The sequence below is a fragment of the Pipra filicauda genome, unplaced genomic scaffold (genome assembly GCF_003945595.2).
Source record: "Pipra filicauda isolate LSUMZ 115617 unplaced genomic scaffold, ASM394559v2 scaffold176_size3548034_pilon, whole genome shotgun sequence".
In the NCBI taxonomy this organism is placed as follows: Eukaryota; Metazoa; Chordata; class Aves; order Passeriformes; family Pipridae; genus Pipra; species Pipra filicauda.
Genome location: NW_024104283.1, coordinates 1,174,493 through 1,195,776, shown reverse-complemented (window position 1 = coordinate 1,195,776; position 21,284 = coordinate 1,174,493). Strand labels below are relative to the sequence as shown.

At 39.8% G+C, this 21,284-nt stretch overlaps 1 protein-coding gene across 3 annotated transcripts; it reads left to right on the top strand.

Annotated features, from left to right (window-relative positions):
* Positions 1–112: 112 nt before the first annotated feature.
* Positions 113–19,509, top strand: BEND3 (BEN domain containing 3). 3 transcript variants are annotated; one of them, XM_027731759.2, is made up of 4 exons: positions 113–352; positions 9,130–9,174; positions 9,575–9,795; positions 14,706–19,509. In XM_027731759.2, exons 2-4 carry the CDS (start codon positions 9,141–9,143, stop codon positions 16,977–16,979), a joined length of 2,529 nt encoding a protein of 842 aa, XP_027587560.1. In that variant the 5' UTR covers positions 113–352; positions 9,130–9,140; the 3' UTR covers positions 16,980–19,509. The 3 variants fall into 3 exon arrangements, with proteins under 3 accessions (XP_027587560.1, XP_027587569.1, XP_027587579.1); XM_027731768.2 differs by lacking the exon at positions 113–352 and adding an exon at positions 1,032–1,139; XM_027731778.2 differs by lacking the exon at positions 113–352 and adding an exon at positions 1,210–1,568.
* Positions 19,510–21,284: the final 1,775 nt, after the last annotated feature.

Below are 21,284 nucleotides of genomic sequence, written 5' to 3'. Positions count from 1 at the left end.
CGCGCGCGGCGCGGGGGCGGGGGCGCGCGAGGACTCCAGTGGGAACCGCGCGCGTTCCCAGTGGCAGCGCCGGGGAGGGCGGGGGGTGGGGAGCAAGGGGAGGGGGGAGGAGCGGGCCGCTCTCCCCCCTCCCACCCCTGCCCCTGCCCCGGGGCGGCGGGTGGCGCTGGCCGCGGCGGGTCGGGGCTCGGTGTCCTTGTGCGGAAATGACACACGGTCCCGTCACGTCACGCGAGAGCGCAGCGCGCGGACCCTCGCACACAAAGAGCGGGGGGGAAGCGCGGGCACCAGCGGCGGCCGCTCCAGCCGCCCCCGCCGCCCCGGGGCTCCCGTGGCCCCGCGCAGAGCCAAGGTAGGTCCCGCTGCCGCTGCTGGCTGGGACGGGCGCCGCTCCACGCACCCCACGGCGAGCGGGGAGCGCCGCCCCGGCGGGTGGGGGAGGACCGGGGAGAGGGGGGCCGAGCGGGGGGGGGGGGGCGCGTGAGGCGCGGGGCCGGCCCCTCCCCCGGCCGCCCGCGGGCCGGGGCCGCGCTGCCGGGGCGGACGGGCGGGGGGCTCTTTGTTCGCAGCTGCGATCGGCGGCGGCGGCGCGAGTCGCGCGCGCCCGGCCCGGGTGCCTCCATCTGCGGGGCTGGGGAGGGGGAGGACGGGGAGCGGGGAGCAGAGCGGAACGGTCACGGCGCCGTCACCTCCAGCCTCACCTTATCCCATTCCCCCCCGCCCCCCCTCCGCTCGCCGGCCACATAGATCCGCCCGGGCAGGGTTCGGACCGGAAGCACCAACCGCCGCCGTCGCCGCCTCGGGCTCGTGGGTCTGACCGCGGAAGCGGCCGCGGCCGCGCCGCGTGCGGGGCGCGCGGGGCGTCCCCCGCCGCAGCGCCCGCCCCCGGGCGGGGCCTCGCGCCGCCACCGACGCCGCGCGCGCCGCTCCCACGTGGCGGCCGCTCCACTGCCCCTCGGCGCGCGAGGGGGGAGCCTCGGCCGCGCGGGCACCGCCGGGCACCGGCACCGCTCCCCGGACCCGACACGGACCCGCCGGGCGCCGCGCGAGCGCTCCGCGGGAGCCGGGGCTGGCGTCACGGGCCCGCCGGTCGCGTGGCGTCCGGCGGGCGGTTCTGCTGGAGTTCGTGTAGACTCTGGGTGGGTCACGCGCTGAGGGGGCCGGGGAAGGGCAATGCGGGGGAACTGCTGCCCCTGCCCCGAGCACCTCCCGCTGCCCGTCTCCCGCTGCCCGTCTCCCGCTGCCCATCTCCCGCTGCCCCTGCTCAGGTCGCCCCTCGCTGCCTGCACCCAGATCACCTCCCGCTGCCCCTGCCCTCATCGTTGCCCACTAACCCCTGCCCACATCACCGCCCGCTGCCTTTACCCAGGTCATTGCCCGCTGTCCCATCCCAGATCACTCCCTGCCTCTACCCTACTTTTCCCTGCGGTGTGTCCACACAACCTTTTGTAAATAGAAGGGAACAAACTCTGAACCAGCAGAATGCGAGCCGGCGGCAGGCCAGCAGCCATGTGACGGCTTCCACATAGCGTTGACGCAGTCCCAGAGCTTTTTGGATTGAAGTGCAAGTAGGGTTTGTCGCTGCCACCTATAAACGCAGTGTATGCCTGACCCTTGGGGCAGAGACATTTAAACAGGGAAAGAAAAACCTTTTCCCTGCTTCTGGCCAATACCTGGCAATCAGATAATGAATTTACTTGAATGATTACATCTAATAAATAATTAGCAGTGTATGTTAATACATTTTCATCTTCTCTCCTACTAAATCAAACTCAGCATTGGACCAACTAAAATTTTTATCTTTGCTAAGTATTTTCATAGCTTAGGTAAGTCCAGTGGATAAAAAGAAAGGAAAGTTGAATGCAGTTTGGAGGAAATTTTAAATTGTCTGCACAGTATTTTAGAATAAAAGCAAAGGATGAAACAGGAGAGAGGAAAGTATTGAAGACAACAAAATCTAAAAGACCCAAATTAAGAACATGCCCTCTAAGTCCTGTTGGCATAATGCCCTTGTTGCAGGCTGGCTTCCGTGGAGGCTTGAGGCTTCCTGTCCTATTCCCCAGGGCAGCAAAGGAGGTTTTCAAACTATGTAAAATATAGGGATTGTTATTGTCCATAAGAGTAGTGCTTCCAACAACATCTGCTGGTTCTTTAAAAATATTTTTCTTAGTTTTAGAACTTGTTATACATGTATTTGTAGTCAGAACATGTTTGTAATGTTGGAATGCTGTTTTCTAAGGTATTTAATATTCAAGTGTCAGTATTAGATATCAAGAAAAAATTTTACTCAAAAACTGCACTCTTGGGTCACTCAGTAGCAGCACCCTACTACCTCAAAATGGATAGAATAGAAAGCATCTGCTTTTGGTGTTATTTATATTGTCTAGTTGCATTTTGCTCATTGTTCAGTTAACCAAGGCAACATGCATATTTCACAGTTTCTTTAAAATGCATAGTCAATTTGAAATCAGTTATCTGTTTTGTTGGGATTTTTTTTATAAAGGTGGTTTCAGGTGTCAGACTTCCTCAGTCTTCTGCCTCTTCAAAATTTGTTAGGCTTTGTCAAAATTGTGTAACATTTAAAGTCAAGTCATTGGCCAGTATCTGAACAAAAGGCAAATATTGCCTCCAAAAAATACATTTTCTGGGTCAGCCTTGGAATGGTATTTATGTGTAATTCAGTTGAATTGGAGTTGCATTGTTTTTTACAAATTGGAGGAACCAAATGTACCCTGAGGATAATTGCAATATTGAAATTATTGAACCCAATGCTACAGCTAGGAAGTAAAAGATGCAGATTACTTGCCTCCCAGAGGAGAACCCAGAACTCACGGTTCTCTAGGTTTACTTCTCAGCCCAGCAGGAGAGCTTTCCAAGAGACAGCCTGGAAGGGAGCACGCACCCTGAACAGGAGGCAGCTCCTGGGCAGCCTGAGCAAAGGGCACGTACCTCCAGTCCTTTTTGCCTCTGGGACTGCAGGGCTGTGTGGTGAGAATGGTTGCTTCCTCTCATTATTTCAAACTGTTACGTAGGAATCGGTCTTCCAAAACATCACGAGGAACAGAATTTCACACTATTACCAGGAAGTTCGAGCAGCCCTTTGCTCACCTGCTACATGGAACAGGGCTACTTCCACCTACCACACCAGCTTTCAAGACTGCAGGCTTCCCTTGGGAAGCATTGGTTGCTTTGTGTGGTTTATCCAGTGAGTATTTCTTGTGAAATACAGGCAGAGACCCAGAGACAGGGAGCAGGACTTCAGGCATCTGACTATCCACTGTGTGTCTAACTGCTAGATCATTTTCATTTGCGGAGAATGAATATGTGTACAATACTTTTGATTGGCTCTGGGTAAACCAGACTCTAATTACGTAGTGTAATACCATTGCAATTTTGTGATAAACTCCTGTTACAGGATGGCTTGTGTAAGAGAGATGCTACTTTTGGCTGTTCAACAGCAGTTCAATGTACACATCTTGTAAAATTTAGCCAGTGTTATCTCCTTGAAAGATCAGCTTTCTTTGGTGTTTCTGTCATTTATTTATTTCATAAGTTACCTGTGCTTTAAGGAGTGTATCTTGTATCTTTTACTGCATGCTGGAAACAAGGAAATTGAGCAGTTTATTCCACATATGCTGTTAAACACATATTTGATGTTATTAACAAACGTGTAGGTATTAACATTTGTCTGAAATGTAAAGAACTTGCTCTTCAGAAGCAAGTAACACTCAAGTAGAATACTTTTCATTGAAGCCTCTGAGTTTTATATATGAAACAACATACCACTGTGATGCTTTACAAAGAATAAACATAATAGACAATGTCTAAACCCCTGCATTTTTAATAACATTCTTACAGTCGATAGTGTAGAATTAGGGACATTCCTTCCAACTTACATGCAGATGCTAAAATATTTAGTGGGATGGTGTGCATCCAAGAAGCAACATCTACCCATTTACCATGTATTAGTGAACTGAACAGTGCAATGTTATGCAAGTATTTAATTTACAAATAGCAAGCTTCTATAAAACTGATAACAAGCATTATTGTTATTATAGTATAGTATATTAGTTAAGGTAATGATTAATTTGCATTTGTGATTATTAACAAGTGTTATGAAATTGGAATTGCTTTTCACATACAGCAGGTGTACATTTTTATACTTTTCTTCATGGCTTTCACGCTGTTTTTTTCAGTTGTCAGAACTTAGTACATTAGATACGGGAGCTCAAAGTTACTTCTGTAGTTAGAAAGAGCAGAGCAGCAGTATTTTTTTCTGATGGAATTTTTTTGTTTGTTTTTTAAGTCAGGACTTGAAAGTGATCAGTCAGGCTTTCTTTAAAAATGATTGCAGAGGCGGAGAACTGCCTTCATCTTATATTATCAGCGAGATCTTTTCTCTTTGCATTGTGCTTTTACAATGGTCATAATCATAAGACAGGTTGGGAAGGCATCCTCTGAGGCCAACACACTGGTAATTGTTAGGTGGTAAACAGGAGGAGGAGAATGCACATTATGGGATGATTTAACTTAGGCTTGTGATTCAGTTTTGGTTTATGGATGAAGAACTAAGTACACTTCTATGCTATATTTAAGTACCAATATGCATTATACTAAATTATATGAGACTGAAATACAGTTACAGTATGAGTTGGAGTTTGGTCCCTTATCATAAAGTCTTTTGTACCCAAGTGCTTTAAATCTTAAGTGCCTTAAGGCTTCAATGCATATTTCAGGTAGGCACATTTTTGATAGATGGATCGCATTTTTACTCTACTTGCAAAAGCAGCATCAGGATGGTAGTTACCAGTAAATGCACAAACATTCCAAAATCTCATTTTTAATGTGTTCTTCCATGCTTTGGAACTTGCAGCTTTGCACTATGCTTTGAGCTTCTCTGTTAACCATGGTAATGATAATGGTAATACCATTTCATTGTTGAATGTTGTTAACCAAAATGATACAACGATGCAGTTAAGTGTCAAAACCTGGTAAGTTTTTTGCGTAGAGGCATGTATCTGAGCAAGAGTAATGGAAGTAGAGAGGGTTAAGTCCCTTCACTGAACTATCTTGTTCGTTGTCTAATCTGATGAGAAGGGGGAGCAGGATCTGTGGAGAGCAGGATTTTTGGGAAGGGAGTTTGGTGAATAGTGACAGCCAAGCTGTGCTGGGACTCTCCTTTACCTCCTTGGATCTGGCTGTTGATATAATTGCTGTTGAAGGTGTTTGGTGTGTTTTGGAATACTCCTTCTAGAGAATTCACCAGAAAAAAGGACGTACTGCAGCAGCTGTCCATATCATAGGAAGAAAAAGCTGCCAAGGCTAGTTGCTCTGGCAGTTGCAGGCCTGGGCTCCCAACTTCAGCACAGAGTATTCACTCTTTCCTAGAACTAGCTAACTGCTGTCCTCTAGATAGCATTGAGTCATTATTAGGCTGAGGGTGATAAGTATGTTTATCTTCTGTTTTAAAAAAAGATTGAAATATGTTTTGTATACTTAACATGACAAGGAACAACTGCCAGGTGTTTGCTTTACTGTATGGATTTCTTACTCAATTGTTTTTTGCAGTACTTTGTCCCAAGATCTTTTAGGTCTTTTTTTACTCCAGCTTTGCTTATTCTGGGCCACAGTGCTACCTCAAAACAGGTTTTACACTGCTACCTCTTTTAAAGAGACAATAATTATTATTCATAAGTACTGATGCATAGCAGAAAGTATTTTAAAGAATCTGAAATGTTTTATCTTTAGTGAACTTTAAACAATCAACAAAATTATTGTTAACCTTACACAGACAGGCATACATGCATGGACATGCTCAGGCACAGACTCAGACTTTCCCTCTTCTCATAAACCCTAATTTCCTATGGAAGCAATTGCTCTGTTGATATCTCTGTGTCCCTTCACTACTCACTGGCGACCCAAATTTGAAGCAAGATGGTGGTATGATAAGTAAGGTTTCGTTGGCCGTGAGATTGGTTCAGTTGGTTAGTGCCTGGTGCTAATAACACCAAGGTTGTGGATTCAATCCCTATATGGGCCATCACTTGAGAGCTGGACTCAATGATCCTTGTGGGGCCCTTCCAACTCAGAATATGCTGTTATTCTGTGATGAAATGGTTGAGTCAAGCCAGTGGCTTGCTGGTATATGGAGAGATTTTAATTCTTCCTTTCCATCCCAAACCTTTTGCATACTCCTGAGCTGGACCTGATTGCTTGCCTTACCCTGTGCCTCTCTGAATTACAAGGAAAGTAACAAAAAAAAAAAGTGAGGGTTTGTTTTTTTTTTGCAGTTTATCGAAAAGGTTAAGGTTAAGGTGGGCACCCATGGTTGATTGAAGGAGCAGGTGGGGCTGTGAGGTAGGAGATCCAAGAGGCAGTTGAATCCTGTCTCTTGACAGAGGCTGTTATATGTGCTTTATTTTCTCATAATACCTGAGTTCTTACAAATCTCACAAAGAAGACAGGAAACTAGATAAGGAGACAGGTATTATTAGGGCTCCTAAAAGGGAAAAAGTTGGAGCTTGTGCTTTTTTTGGCACCAAAGAGTTCAGGTATGAAACACCATCTTTCTAGGCCTCATTGGTTCTGATACTGATTTTGACTGTTTGCTTTAATTGTATTCTGGCAGTTTTCAAATTAAAAAAAAAAGTAATAACACTGTGTTTCACATTTGTGAAACAATGTTTTGACTTAATGTTATTTGACCTGAGTTCAGGATAGCTTCGATCTTCCTGATGGTGCCTCCTTCAGAAAGTTAACTGTTAACCAGGGTATATGCTTTAGTTTTAACTTTTTTTCCAGTTCTGTAGAGTAGCTTTTCAGATCTTCATTTCTCTTCTTCCAGTTTGATTGTATTCTCTGAGAGGAATTCTCCTTAAACATTCTTCCTATTTGAATAGCAATAATAGCAGAAGTCAGAAAGAAAATATAATTCCAAATATACCCTCCTAAATATTTTATGTTATTCTACCCACTGCTACCTTTGTAGCCCTTCTTGCTCTGTGTTTAACATTTTTTAGTGTTAGACACATCAGCCTAGGATTATCTGGAAAACCATTTAGATTTCCATTATAGAATATTCTTTAGTGGTATCAGCAGATTTGCTTACTGTCACCTCAGGCCCTCACCAAAAGACTATGTGTCACACTCCTTGAGTACTGGCACATGTTGGTCTTGTACCACAGCCCTCAGAGCTAAGCCTAGTGCAGGATGAAAAAGTGCAAGAAAGGTCTAGATGCTGAATATCAATGTGTGTCTAGGATATCAGGACAAAATATGAGCAGTTAGTACTTTGTGCTTTTCTTAAGGTCCAGCATAGCTTTCTTATGATGCTGTACGAAGTACACTGTTGTAGGATTTTTCATAAAGAGCTGTAGTGGCTGTGTTTAAATTCATAAATATTGTTCAGTTAGTAAGACTTGGTATTAACCCATACCAGTGCTTATCAGGTGGTTTAGAAGTTGGTGTGGGCCACTTAAGTTTCATGCTGTTATGTCTCTACAGGGTTTGCAAAAGTTTAAGTGATGTGATTATTGTGCTGTTAAGCTGGCATAATTTGTATACAGATCAATTAATAAATGCAAATTGTGAAATAGGGAATTATGGTGGTAAAAGGAATAGGTGTCTGAGGGGTTTGTAGTAGCTCTGTGTCCAACTGAGAGAGACTTATTTTTATACATGATGATGAAGACAATTACTTGTTATCCCCTCGAGGATGCCCTTTACAAGGCTGTATATAGGGGCCCTGTGGAAGATCAGCACATCAAAGAGTATTTTGGCTTCTAGGGTGGCCCACTATGAGCTAATTTTGTAACTCTATACATCTTTTGTGTGGGTGCTACCCATTGTAGTGCAATCATACAAAACCTAATCCAAAATGGGACCTCATACTTGCCATTACAGCCATCAATTGCTGACAAATTAAAATTCATATCTACACAGCATTCAAGTGTTTATGGAGGTTTTTAACAGTATCTTGAGATTTTAAAAAAAAATTGTTATTTAACATTATTCAGGAGAGCGTACAGACTTTTCTTCCTTCCATGACAGATTCTCTTTTTCTCCCCATCTCTCTTTTAAATTTCATTATAATTCCCAGTCCTGGGCTGTATGTACACTTTTGATTGACTGGTTTTATTCACTTGCACTTGTAAAGTAATAATATTGTGGGGCCAAGTAAACATAACACTCTGTGTAGATGAACATGAGCGGAGCGTGACCGTTCACCAGTCACCAGTTTACCAGTTGAGAGTGTCAGTTTGCATCTGCATGCCCTGTAAGGGTCAGTGAGATCTGATTAAGTTGTTTGCGTTGTAGATCTCTAGAGATTTAGAATATCTTTCAGGAACGTGTTCAGAGATTGATGTGTGTAGCTGAGTAACTTGCAAAATTAGTTTTCAAGTAAACAGAAATACAGCTGTTTACTGTTTTTCAGAAATACAGGTGTTTACAACAGAGCTGTAAATACAGAGTTTTTCACATGAGAAGTAACGCTAAAATCATGCTAGCATAGTACGTATTGTTTTTCCTCACAAGAAATATTTATATTTTTTGGAGGCTGATAGGAAAAAAGGACTCACTGTAGATTCATCTGCATTATTCTGCTTGAATTGATGCAATCCATATCAAAAGATCAAAGATTTTTAAATGAAAAGTTACTCCAGTATGTATATTACAGTTTATGATGAGTTTTCTTTTTATGATGACTTTGTGTCTCCCACAATGACAATATGAAAACATTTGACTGTAATAAGTAGAGACTTTGTACAGGGTGGAGAGTTTAATACAGTTAACTTCCATTTATATACTGCCAAGATACTTTATAGAGAAGGTTAGAATGATTTACACTTTTCTCCGTAGCAGAAAAATAAACAGAGTTTTAAATATTTTCCTAACTGCTGTCTGTTGTCTGCAATGTAGTTTGCATGTTGACAGGTCCGTCGATGGCCATGAAATTTACTGAAAATAGCTAGTTGTTACAAAAATACAGACTGGAAAGACTGGAAATTATCTGTGGGCTGTTAATGCCCAATGCCTCTAGATGAAAAGTAATTATAAGAACAGAGGTAGGTATTTTCTAATCCCAGAAGATGCTGATATTTATTTTCATATTTTTGTTTTGTTTTTTAGTGAGATAGAAGATGAATTCAGCTGAAATCGCTGATGATGATGAAGGTAAGATATTACACTTGGTGTCATTTTTGATCAGGCAAAAACTCTTGTTGAATTAAAGCCTTTATCATCTGATAAAGAATGAATTTGGATCAAGACAAATTAATGGTTCTTAAAAAGCTATCTAAAATGCACCATTATCTTTGTTACTCATTATATTTTCTACTCTACATCCTTTATGCGTTAGATTCTTCTTTAGGGAAGAAACTGTCATTTACTGGAAAAGTCAATGATTTGACTTTGGGGTGATCTCGACATACACTTATCATAGAAGTCATAAAAAATGATGATGCTCTTCAAAACACATTTTCATAAGAAGAAGCAAACCCCAAAAGATTGCATTAAGGATGTCATGGTTTTCTGGAGAGGGTGCTTTATCTTTCTAAACCTTCTCTTTTTCCAGTAAAAATTCCTAAAAAAAATGTGAAAGTAGAAAAAGAAAACGAAGATGAAGCTCTAGACTGCTCAGTAGCATCCAGATCTGCTGAGAAACACTCACTGGATGGCGCAGTTACTTGCCTGCAGGATTCCAACAAACGGAAACAGACCTCAGTTGGTTGTGATGGTTCAGGAGGCCAGCCAGATGCCTTACCCAGTGTGAAGAAAAGACGCTTTACGCAAGAGGTGACTTCTCTATACATCACTGTGACTTTTCGGTTCATATTTCTTAGGCTAAATTCATTGCCGCTATAAGTACAGTGCAAGTCTTTTAACTAGATTTGCATTGATAATGAATTTGATGCAAATGTGGCTAATCTTAAGTCAGTTTGTACACGTCTGGTGCAAACTGGCTTAAGATAACATGGGAGCAATCATATTTGTGAAATACAGTTACAGGGTAATTCATTCATGTGAAGTATGTTTTTGTTGTTCGTCAGAGAACGTAGGAGCAGGCAGTGATTTGGAGTAACTGGGCATGACTCTGATTACAGTCCTTCTCATGTCACACAGACCTTCAGCTGGATCCTCAGTGATAGAATCAGGGCTGTAATTCTTCCTTCTGTGACACGAATTTAATGTCAGTGAGACAAGTATAAATTTGCGTATTATTTGAAAGGTAAAAATGCAGGGATGCAGAAGACTTCAGCCTATCAAGAGTGGAATGTATTACAACTTCTAGTGCAGCTTCCCACTTGTGGTAATCCAAATGTTTTTCTAGCTGTGAAGGAGATGCCCAATCTCTTCTGTTATCCTGATCTAGTGTTTCACCCTTTTAGCAATGGGAGATTTTAATTAATCTTTGCCGAAACTGAGCAAGTTTCTTTTTGTCCTTGTTCTTTTTAGTAGAGGGAGCAGTGATCATCTGTTCCCAGAAGAGTCAGCCCTTCCTTCCCAAGACTAAAATTCTCTTTTTTCAGCTCTTCTTCAGGAGTCACTTTATATTTTTGTTGCTTCTTTTGAGAGTCCTGAAAGAGTGGTGTCCAGTGTTACATAGTCATATCTCTCCTGACACCCTCTAGAGCAGTATAATGACCTCCTGTTTTTCACACTCAGCACTTTATTAAAATAACCTAGATTCAAATTCATCCTCTTTTGAATAACTTCAGGCCCTGGGTTATATTTAGTTTGTGACCTACTCTAACGCACATATCCTTTTCTGCTGTTCTGCTACCTAGCCAGTTGTATTTGCGCATTTCATGTCTCCTTTCTAGCCATAGCTCTCTGTATTTCTTTTTCTTGACTGTCATCTCTCTGACTTCTCAGGGCTGTTTTTTTCCCTGAATGCCTGTGGTAGGTAGATTTTAATCTTATTACACGGTTTCTTTCTTTTCCTTTCTCTTTTTCTTTTTACAATTGTTTCCTTACATTCAAATTCTTAAAAGAGCTTTATAATGGTCTCTGAACTGTGCGTGCTTTGTATTTTACTGTTTCCTCTTTGCCATTAATAAATTTTTAAATTTAATTTTAAATGAATTATAACTTTGGACTTATAATATCAGCAGTTGACCCAGCAATAACGATGAAAATTCATTCTTGGCTGACCCCAGTGAATCAGCATGTTTAGTTAAATAACCAACCAGAAATAGTCCTGAATCTTAACAGCATTTTTTAAGTTAATTGCTTTTTTAGTACCAATATTTCGTTTTAATTGATGACTTCATTAACTATTTCTATTTAAACAGCAGACAAAATCTTAATTGTTTTCAAGAATGTTGTGCTCGTAGTATATTTTTACCACACATTGCATAGGCATCTATGTATAATATAAACAGAGCTGTACTTTTTATTGGGCTGCTGATCATATTACTGAATTACTTTCTATCTGAAGACATTTCTTTTTTTTTTTTAATTCTGAATGCCACTGTATAACCAGAAATTAATTTCCCCTGATTTTCTTTAAAAAAAAAAAAGTTGGAAGATTGTAGGTTTAAAAAATTTATGGGCAAGACTTTTTGAAGTTCTCATGTGTTTGATAAAATTTTTCTAAGTTTCTTGCTCATATATTTTTTATTCTTTACTTATATGCTAGAATATTATGTGCTGTATTCTTCCAGATATTTGGACTTGGTTTATTAGGCATATTAAAGGTCATAAATTAGCTGGACTTGAGCACTGAACAGAACAATAACTAAGCAACTTTTAAAACTTGGATTAGGACTCTGAGAAAGAGTGCAAGAGACTATTTCACAATTTCTTGTATTGGTTGTTGTTTTCCAAAATACTGCATTTTGCAAATGTTCAAAGAATATTTAGAACATAAAAACTTACTGTGTAATTGTAGTATAAAAAGCAGCACTATCTTGTGTACATTGAGTCTCATAGAGCAATATCTTTGCTTCTTTTTTGATGGTACATGAGAGCTGATCATCTTAAATGGGAGTAGTATTATCTGAAACACAGGGGTGTTTACAGATCAGTGTTACAAAAAACTAATTAAAAATATTAAATACTAGTTTAATTGGAGAATTTACAAACAGCTATGTATTTATGGTGTGGATAGTGCTGTTCCCAGATGGAAACTATAGACAAGATAATTAAAAGCAAAAGGAAGGAAAATAAGAATGCATCTGAATTAAACAATCCTTAAATACAGGCCCAAACGTTTTGTTATCTGTTAGCCGAACACTGACTATGTGTTTCTGAAATGTAGATAACCAAATCTGTCCCAGCACTCAAGCCAGGCACTGTGAGCTGCATCAGTGAAAGGGCAGAAGTTCTGCTGCCATTGCAGCAGAGATCTGCTGTAGTTCTTTGCATGAGCTCCAGAGCATCATGTCCAAAACTGAGAATGCAAACTTTCACAGTCTCACCGTCAAAGCGCAGTAAGATACTTCAGATAATAAACTTGTGTTTTTTAATACACATTCTAATATTGCTTTGCCCCGACGTTGCATGTGAGTGAGGTGTGCATTAATAGAAGTTACCCCCACAATGCCAAGTTTTATTATGTAATTAATTAGAGAAAATAAACAGCAGGAGGTTAGATGAGAACTGACAGACACCTGATGGCCCATGGCAAGCTGTTTATTAGAAAAGGAATTGAATGAGTCATACGCTGTATGTGAAGGAATATTTGGGAAATTCTCTGTTAACAGGAGTGTTAGTGGAAGAACTAGCTACTTAGGTAGCAGGTCTCATTGTGTAAGAAATATTTTGGTTTGTACTTTTGATCTAAAACAGTAAAATAATTTGTAATTCAGTTTGGGTGTCTGACTGGGAAGCAGTACTGTGTTTGTCAGTGGACATTATCGTGGCCTGCTCTCAGGTGATGTCTATATGATGGAGCTCTGTTACCATCCAGAAATACCACTGTTTTTCCGCTGACAAGTATAGGTGGTGTGTGATAACTTCAGTCCCAGCATAGGAGCCTACAGTTAGGTGGGAGCAATGTGGATCTCAGTTTGCTCACAATTTCGTCTGTGTTATGGTATTTTACAAGTCACAAAGAGCTGATTTAATTAGGGTGTATCATACCACTCTGGAGTAAAAGCCACCCTTTAACAATTGGTGGTGTTACAGGCCTCTGGTTCCTCGCTGTCCTCATAGCAAATGTGCTTTACTACAAGTGGGACAGTCTTCTAAATGTATCGCCTTTGCATTACGCTTTCATTTGATCATCTCTTCATCCACACAGCTTTGGATGTGAAAATACAAGGTTTCATATGTAGGGTTGTATGATGTGAGTGAGAGCAGAACTTGGAAACATAGCTTCAATTTAACTGAGTGCTGGTTTCTAAACTTGGAGTAGAAACCAGCTTGTTCTTTCTGAGCCTCTTTTAACTATACATTGCATTAGAAATTAAAAAGTAATTAGATTCAATTTATCACTGCAGTAAGTAGATGCCAAGTGGGAGTACACATAGGGACCACGTTGATTTCATGAGTTACAGTCTGTTTTTTTCAGAAAGAAACCATAATTCAAGTTCCTCACTGTAGGACATAGTGGGGTCTTCACTGGAATTTCAAATTTCTTGTGGCTCAGCTCAGACCTCAAGTCTGTGTTTCATCTGTTTTAATACTTGAACGCAAATTCTGTAGTTTTTTAGCTAATTAATGTTCTGTAGAACAAGCCAAGAAAAATGTTTCAGTACAGTCATCTCTAAAATATGGGAGTGTTTTCTCATGTTTGAATTATGTATGTTGGATTTTGATTCTGTTGTATCTGCTTAACTTCCTAAGAATTATTTGCAATATCTATATGTTTGGAAAAAAAACCCCAAAACCAGACACCCAAGCCCTGCGTATTTGCTGTGAGATGATGAAAATGTTTGGCATTTCAAGCAATGAGGAAGAATTACAAATTATTGAGAACATTAATTCTTTAAGAGCTCATTACTGTTTTTATGTAAATAATTTAGAAAATTATAAACCCATAAGTCTAAAATTCCCTGCATTTCAGAAATAAGGAAATATTAGGCTTCTGTTTCAAAAAGATAATACCAAGGTACTTTTCACTGTAAGTTTTTATTATTTAAATAGAATACCTTTCAAAAATTAAGTCATTTTTAGAATTTGTTTAGGAATTGTGCGCCATCATAAAGATTTTTAAAAAAAGCTCTATATAAACCTTTCACATCAGAAAGAAGAGAATAAGCATCATTTTTGTGTTTTATAGCCTTTGTGACATTTTCAAAAGCTACCCTAAAGAGAGTGCTGGAACATTAAATGCCGTTGTTGGAGGCAGTGGCAAGGTCACAGGACTAGGAGTCAGAAAATCTAGATGCTATTCTTGGCTCTGTTGCTGACTTGTTGCCACCCAAATTCTCTACAGCCCAAGGTCCTCATATGCAAGGTGAAGCCTAATGATACGTAATTTGGGAGAGTATTTAGAGCTCTGTGGGTTGAGAGTACTAAGAATTATTATTGCATTTCTATTCCATGGAGAAAGCCATGAGCCAAAAAGAAAACCTGAATAATACTTTACTGCATTTTTATTTTTCCTAGTGAAGTTACTAATTTTGATTATTTAACACAAGTCCCCTGGAGAACGTTTGACTTTGCATATTTATGTAACAGTGCCTGCTTAAGGGGCACATATCTATAGCTAATATTTTTAAGGCAGTTTTATTAATACAGTGTTTATTCATTTGAAGGGCTCCCTTTCAAACATGAGGAACAGAGATACTGGCTCACCCACTCAGGTAAATGCAGAGCAGCCAAACAAGAACAAGAATTCTAATGTAACATGGCTCTCTGAAGAAGAATCTTTCAGTGACATAATCACTCCATCTTATAAAAAACCTCTCTATGGCATCTCACACAAAATCACAGAGAAGAAGAACCCACCAGGAACTGAGCAGTTTGCTTCTTATGAGTTGTTTGAAAAAATCAACCCCAGCAGTCCCTCACAAATTCGGACTTTGAACGACCAACGCAAAAGAGACTCGGCCACAGCCATTGCTGTAACAGCAGCCACAGCAGATTCAGACTCAAATATATATTCTTTGATACAGAAAATGTTTTACACACTTAACACCCTCAATACCAATATGACTCAACTTCACAGTAAAGTTGACCTGTTGTCTCTGGAGGTTAGCAGAATTAAAAAGCAAGTCAGTCCAGCAGAGTCCGTTGCAGACTTCAAGCCTCCCCCAGAGTACCAGCTGACTTCTACAGAACTCAAACAAATCATGGATCAAAGCACATCAGGCGGAGACCTGGCTTGCCGGTTGCTAGTGCAGCTCTTCCCAGAGCTCTTCAGTGACGATGAGTTCGGCAGGAGCTGCAGTGCATGTGGCTTTCTGAACAAAAGGAAACTTGAATCTCTTCATCTGCAGCTTATCCGTAACTATGTGGAAGTTTGTTATCCTTCTGTGAAGAATACAGCTGTGTGGCAGTTGGAGTGTTTGCCTCAAGTCAACGATTTTTTCAATAGATTTTGGGCTCAAAGGGAAATGGAAAACAGTCAGCAGAATGTGCAATCATCCAGTTTTTATGAGACTGAGCAGGTCGAATCCTCTCATTTTATGGAGGATAAAGAGCAAGAGGAAGCCTTATCCTTGGACAGGAGTAATGTAATTGCCTCAGATTACATGCTGGATGCTCAGGATCTCAATGAATTTTTAGATGAAGCTTCTTCACCAGGGGAATTTTCTGTTTTTTTGTTACACAGACTGTTTCCAGAACTCTTCGACCATAGAAAATTAGCTGAAAGGTACAGCTGCTTTGGAGACTCTGGAAAACAACTGCTGGATCCTCATCGGCTTCAAATAATCCGTAGGTACACTGAAATTTACTTTCCAGATGTGCAAGAAGAAGAAGCCTGGTTGCAGCAGTGTGTTCAGCGCATAAATGATGAGCTTGAAAGTACATATATGGATGGAAGTGAATGTGATCAGATGAGAGATGACTGTTACGATTCTTCTAGTTTACCAGATGATGTATCAATCATAAAAGTGGAAGACAGTTTTGAATATGAAAAACCTGGCAGGCGGTCAAAAAAAATTTGGCTTGTACCCATAGATTTTGACAAACTTGACTTTCCCCCTCCTGATTTTGATGTCCCTGTCCCAGATTACCTGTTGAATAAAGAACAGATTAAAAGCATATATGAAAGCAGTCTTTCCATAGGCAACTTTGCCTCTCGATTGCTTGTTCTCTTATTTCCTGAACTATTTACTCATGAAAACTTACGGAAGCAATACAACTGTAGTGGATCTTTAGGCAAGAAACAGCTCGATCCCACTAGAATTAAATTAATTCGGCATTATGTGCAGATACTGTACCCCAGAGCAAAGAATGACAGAGTGTGGACATTGGAGTTTGTTGGGAAGCTTGACGAGAGGTGTCGACGAAGAGACACAGAGCAAAGGCGCTCATACCAACAGCAACGGAAAATCCACGTGCCAGGGCCTGACAGAAGGGAATTTCTCACCTATGCAATAAACCCTGAGAGGTTTCGAGAAGAATTTGAAGGGCCACCACTGCCACCGGAAAGAAGCAGCAAGGATTTTTGCAAGATACCACTTGATGAACTTGTTGTTCCTAATCCAGACTTCCCTGTGCCTTCTCTGTATTTACTGTCTGATAAGGAGGTAAGAGAGATAGTGCAGCAGAGCCTGTCGGTTGGCAACTTTGCTGCCAGGCTTCTCGTAAGGCTCTTTCCTGAACTCTTTACTCCAGAGAATCTGAGACTGCAATACAACCATTCAGGTGCTTGTAATAAAAAACAGCTTGATCCCATCAGACTGAGACTGATCCGTCATTATGTGGAGGCAGTTTATCCTGTGGAGAAAATGGAGGAAGTATGGCATTATGAATGTATACCGAGCATTGATGAAAGATGCCGGCGTCCTAACAGAAAAAAGTGTGATATACTGAAAAAAGCAAAGAAAGCAAAAAAAGTGACAGGCTCCTTAAATTGCTAAGACTTTGACCACTAAATTATTGTCAAGATTACACTTTGGTTTAGACTGAAGGTCCTGTCGACAGCTGAGGGTGCTCAGGATCTGGGACACTCAGGCACTAAATTTGTTGCATTTCAGTGTGTGTGTTGCATCTCTGTTGGCACCGCAGCAGTGGGAAGTGGCTTACTACATGGGTAAAGACCATCAGTGACAGAGCTATCAATGACTCACTGAGAGCATGATTTTCACTGGTGCAATTACATGTATTGAAACTATTACTCCACTCCCCATTTCTGCATCTTCTTTTTCTATCACTTTCTAATAATAAAGAATTTTTTTTTAATGGTTGTGCTCTTCAAGGGCAGTTTTTCATTATACCTTATAAACAATATTGTTAATTTGGATTTTGAAATGTCGACTAAACAATTTAAATTTGAAAGTGCCGTGTTCATTGGAAATCATTGGAATGTTAGACTTTTCTTCTACAGTAGCTGCAGCTTCACATTTGTTTTGTTCTTCATGATGTTGAGGTACTGTAATAATACTGTGTCAGAGAATGGGTCAGAATGGTGTCATTTGCATTTTTGACTGTTACCCAGGTTTTGTTTCTAAAATCAAGAATTAACTGTTGAAGAATTGAGACTTGAGCACAGACACCATGTGAATTTTTTTTTATATTGACACCACAAACTTGATCCTGCCCCTATGAGTTCTTTTACTGTTTTGTCTGGCATAATGCCTGGAGTGACTGAGGATTGCTCGTCTGAGTAAAGCCAGCAGAACAGACTCAAGTCTATATCCATGCAATGTCTTCCCATCACCTGTTTGTAAAATAGTAACAGCAACAACAAAAAGACCTGTAACAAGAACTTAGAAAAATTATAGACCTTACTTTCTATCAAAATCATGATTCCAAAGGTTTCCAGTGTGCTTGTATTGAATTGCATATATAGAAAGTATGCACAAAGACCATTAAATTCAGTGTTGCAGGGTCCCAACATATGAGCTGTGGTAATGTAACTCCTTTGTGTGAATGCAGCAGTGTCTGGATATTTTGGGTGTAGGGATACTGAACTCCCTCACTTTGCCAAATTGTTTTAGTGTAATTAGTAGCTATTTGGAGACATAACTGTGTATGTATAACTTAGGTTCGTATGGTCAAGTTTGCATCATTAATATGTTCAAGTGTAACAGAGACCACCCAGAACCCAATGTGAATTTGCTGTATGACTTGTCACTGGAGAATGCTGCTTTAAAACCAGTTTTCTCTTTCTTTTTCTTTTAATACTGATAGAAATGGTGAGAGAGAGTCAAACATGGATTTTTAAGACAGTAAAGACAGTGATTGCTTACAGACCATCACTGGAACACCTTGGAGTAATTATTGATGTTCTTTGTGGTCCTTTTCTGTTGTTTACTTAGATGGGTCATAGTAGCAAATTTTAAGTCAGTTCCAGTGTAATTTTCTATTTTAGCATTTGTAAGAAATTACAAAATATTTGATATTTTTACTTCAGATTTTTAGAATTTATTGTTCGTAGACTCATATTGATCCCTTTAAAAGGAAAACAAAATGTTTTTCCTGATGGCAAGAACTAGTAAAAGTATTATATTAAGCCAGGAGTAAATCATAGGTAGTAGCATTTGCTCGTTTTGCCCATATGGTAGTAACATTCTCAAAGAATGTATGAAGAAAGTCATGAATGTACTAAGTAACACACTGATACTGTTTATATCCATTTAAATGTTTCCTGTTGGTTTGAATAATAGCAGACCATGCTCAAAATGGATATCAGAGCAAATACGGCTATAATAAATCGAAACCATTTTACCAAAGATAAAGAACTGATACCACAATGTCTGCATCTGTTCATTTTAGTGCATAAATTTAGCAAATTGAATGTATCAGAAACCAAGACTTTCTCTTGTAATTGTATGCTACCTAGAACCTCTGTGAAATTTTTCTACATGCACTTTTATGGGAGATATAAAATAACAGAAGATATTAACAGCTGTTTAATTTGCGGTTGCAAATGGCTGGCCAAAAGGTAAGAAATGAAATTATATTTTCTTATCTTAATGTCATACATGTTTCACTACTTGGTGACGTCAAAGCTCCCAGAAGAATTCAATATATATTAAACTTTTTTACAAGTTATAGATGTTACTAGCTAGCATGCAAGTTTGAGACATACTGGCTTTTACTATAGATGTTGATATTAAGTCAAAAAATCAGTCCATTCATATTATCTACAAAGTAGTGAAAAAACAATTTTCACTTCGTAAAATGACATTTTCGACAGTGAGTATAAAAATATTTTTGTTGCATTTTTCTCTTCTAATTGCTGTGTACATTCCTTTTGTCTCACTCTTCACAACCCTTTCATGATTCATTTGATTGTATATTTTATAACTGATACCAAGAAAATGCAGACATATAAATAGTGACATAGTTCACTAACAAAAGCTCTTGCAGTGCATCTGAAGTACAGGCACTTCATCCAGTTGGTCAGTCTTGTAAATAAATTAAAGGTATATTTTTTTCATACAAGGGGAATGTTGTCTGGTGATTGTTTGAGTATAAGCAAGATTTTTTTCCTGTAAAATCTGTTACTAAGATCTGAGATAACCTTAGTTGGTCAGACAGATACATAAATGAAAACATCCCAGTTTGCTGGAGCCATTTTAAAAGATTTTTCTGTCTTTCAGACTTTTTCTGTTTAAAAGAATAAACTTTGAAAGTGAAGCTGTCATAGGGGAGTTGCTAGATATTGAAATGTTTGGCACATTTGTAGCCATGCACTGACTTCTTATGGATGAGCATTACTTTCTACCTACCACATCAGTAAACTCTGTTAAGGTGAATATCAGCTTTCAGTAAGTATTGAGTATACAATTTCTAAGCTTTCTAACAGAAACAGTGTAGTGTATCATAATTATTTTTGCATCTTACGCATTTTCTACAACTTAAAAACTTCTGTATAAGCTCTGTAAAAAACTTAAAATGGCACATCAAAAGAGAGATGCAGTATGCATCAGTTAACTCTGTTAACTCAGCCTGTTAACTCTGTTCGGCTGACAGAATCAACAACAAATGTGTTAGCAAATGAGACAAATCTTTACTTGAAATCACTTTGTTATGCTGATGCAGTACAGCCAGTAGTGTTTCGTATTCTAAGAAATGTGACTTTTTTTTCGTATCTTCAAAATGCATATAATTTATTTCTAGGTTCATTTTTTTAAATCTGTCATTTGTCTCTTTTCAGTTATTGTTCGATGTTCATGTTATAGCAGTGAGAAACAGAATTGTGTGCTCAATGCTCTACAAAGGCACACCAGGTCTAACTTCATGCTGGAAGGGGATAACATGAATTCTGCATCCCCAAGAAGCCCAGAAAATAATATGCAGGTTTTATTCATAATTTACTTTTATTCAGATTTTGTTTGTCTGATTAGATTAAAGGGATGTGAAACAGATGGAAAGTTCAATGTCTTAAGCTTGCCTTGTGGACAGGGCATAAACTGACAAATGTTCTTACTTATCAGCCACATTTTAGTTGATTGCACTTAAAATTTATGGAAAAACAAGTGTGGCAGGTATAAGTCTACAATTTTTCTGAGTAAGTGAAACAAATTATCACCATCATTGCCAGCATTTCTGTACTGCCTTGGTTTGCCTTTCTGATTTTTTTCCATTATGACTGCAACTCTGCGCCAATGGAGTCACAGATTTTTCCTCAGGAACATTCTGAGAGCTGCTTTTTAAATGTGCTTGAAGTGATAATGTGAATAGATAAAGTGATGGTTTAGTTTCCACTTTTAATTCTCTCTTGAAATTGACTTTGATACCAAAGGCAGAAAAAGTAAGAAATACACATTTGTTTGTCTTCATCCTTTCCTACCTACTTTTTTGTTCTAGTAAATGTTAAGATAGATAAATTTCTAGTGGTAACAGTGCTTTTGAAATCCTCATTTTGCTCCCTCCATTGTAAAATCATCCATCTAAATTTCTCACTGGTAGTGATAGTCTTAATTTCTTACAGAAGTGTCTCACAGAACACATAATACCCATCTTTGTCACAACTCACGTAAATCCTGCTCTGAGAGGTCATCTCTCCTGCAGCAGAGGGCTGGCTGAGTGAGCTGCCCTGGGTTGGCCAGTTCCAGTGCTGGAAGCAGATGACTCCTACAAAATCAAAACTCCATCACATTACCATTTTCCTTGTACCTCATCTGATACCTCATCTGATTGGCAGAAGATTAGCCCTTGCACACATTGTATTTTTTTTATCCAACATAATCCTTTTCATTTTTGTAATTTTCTAG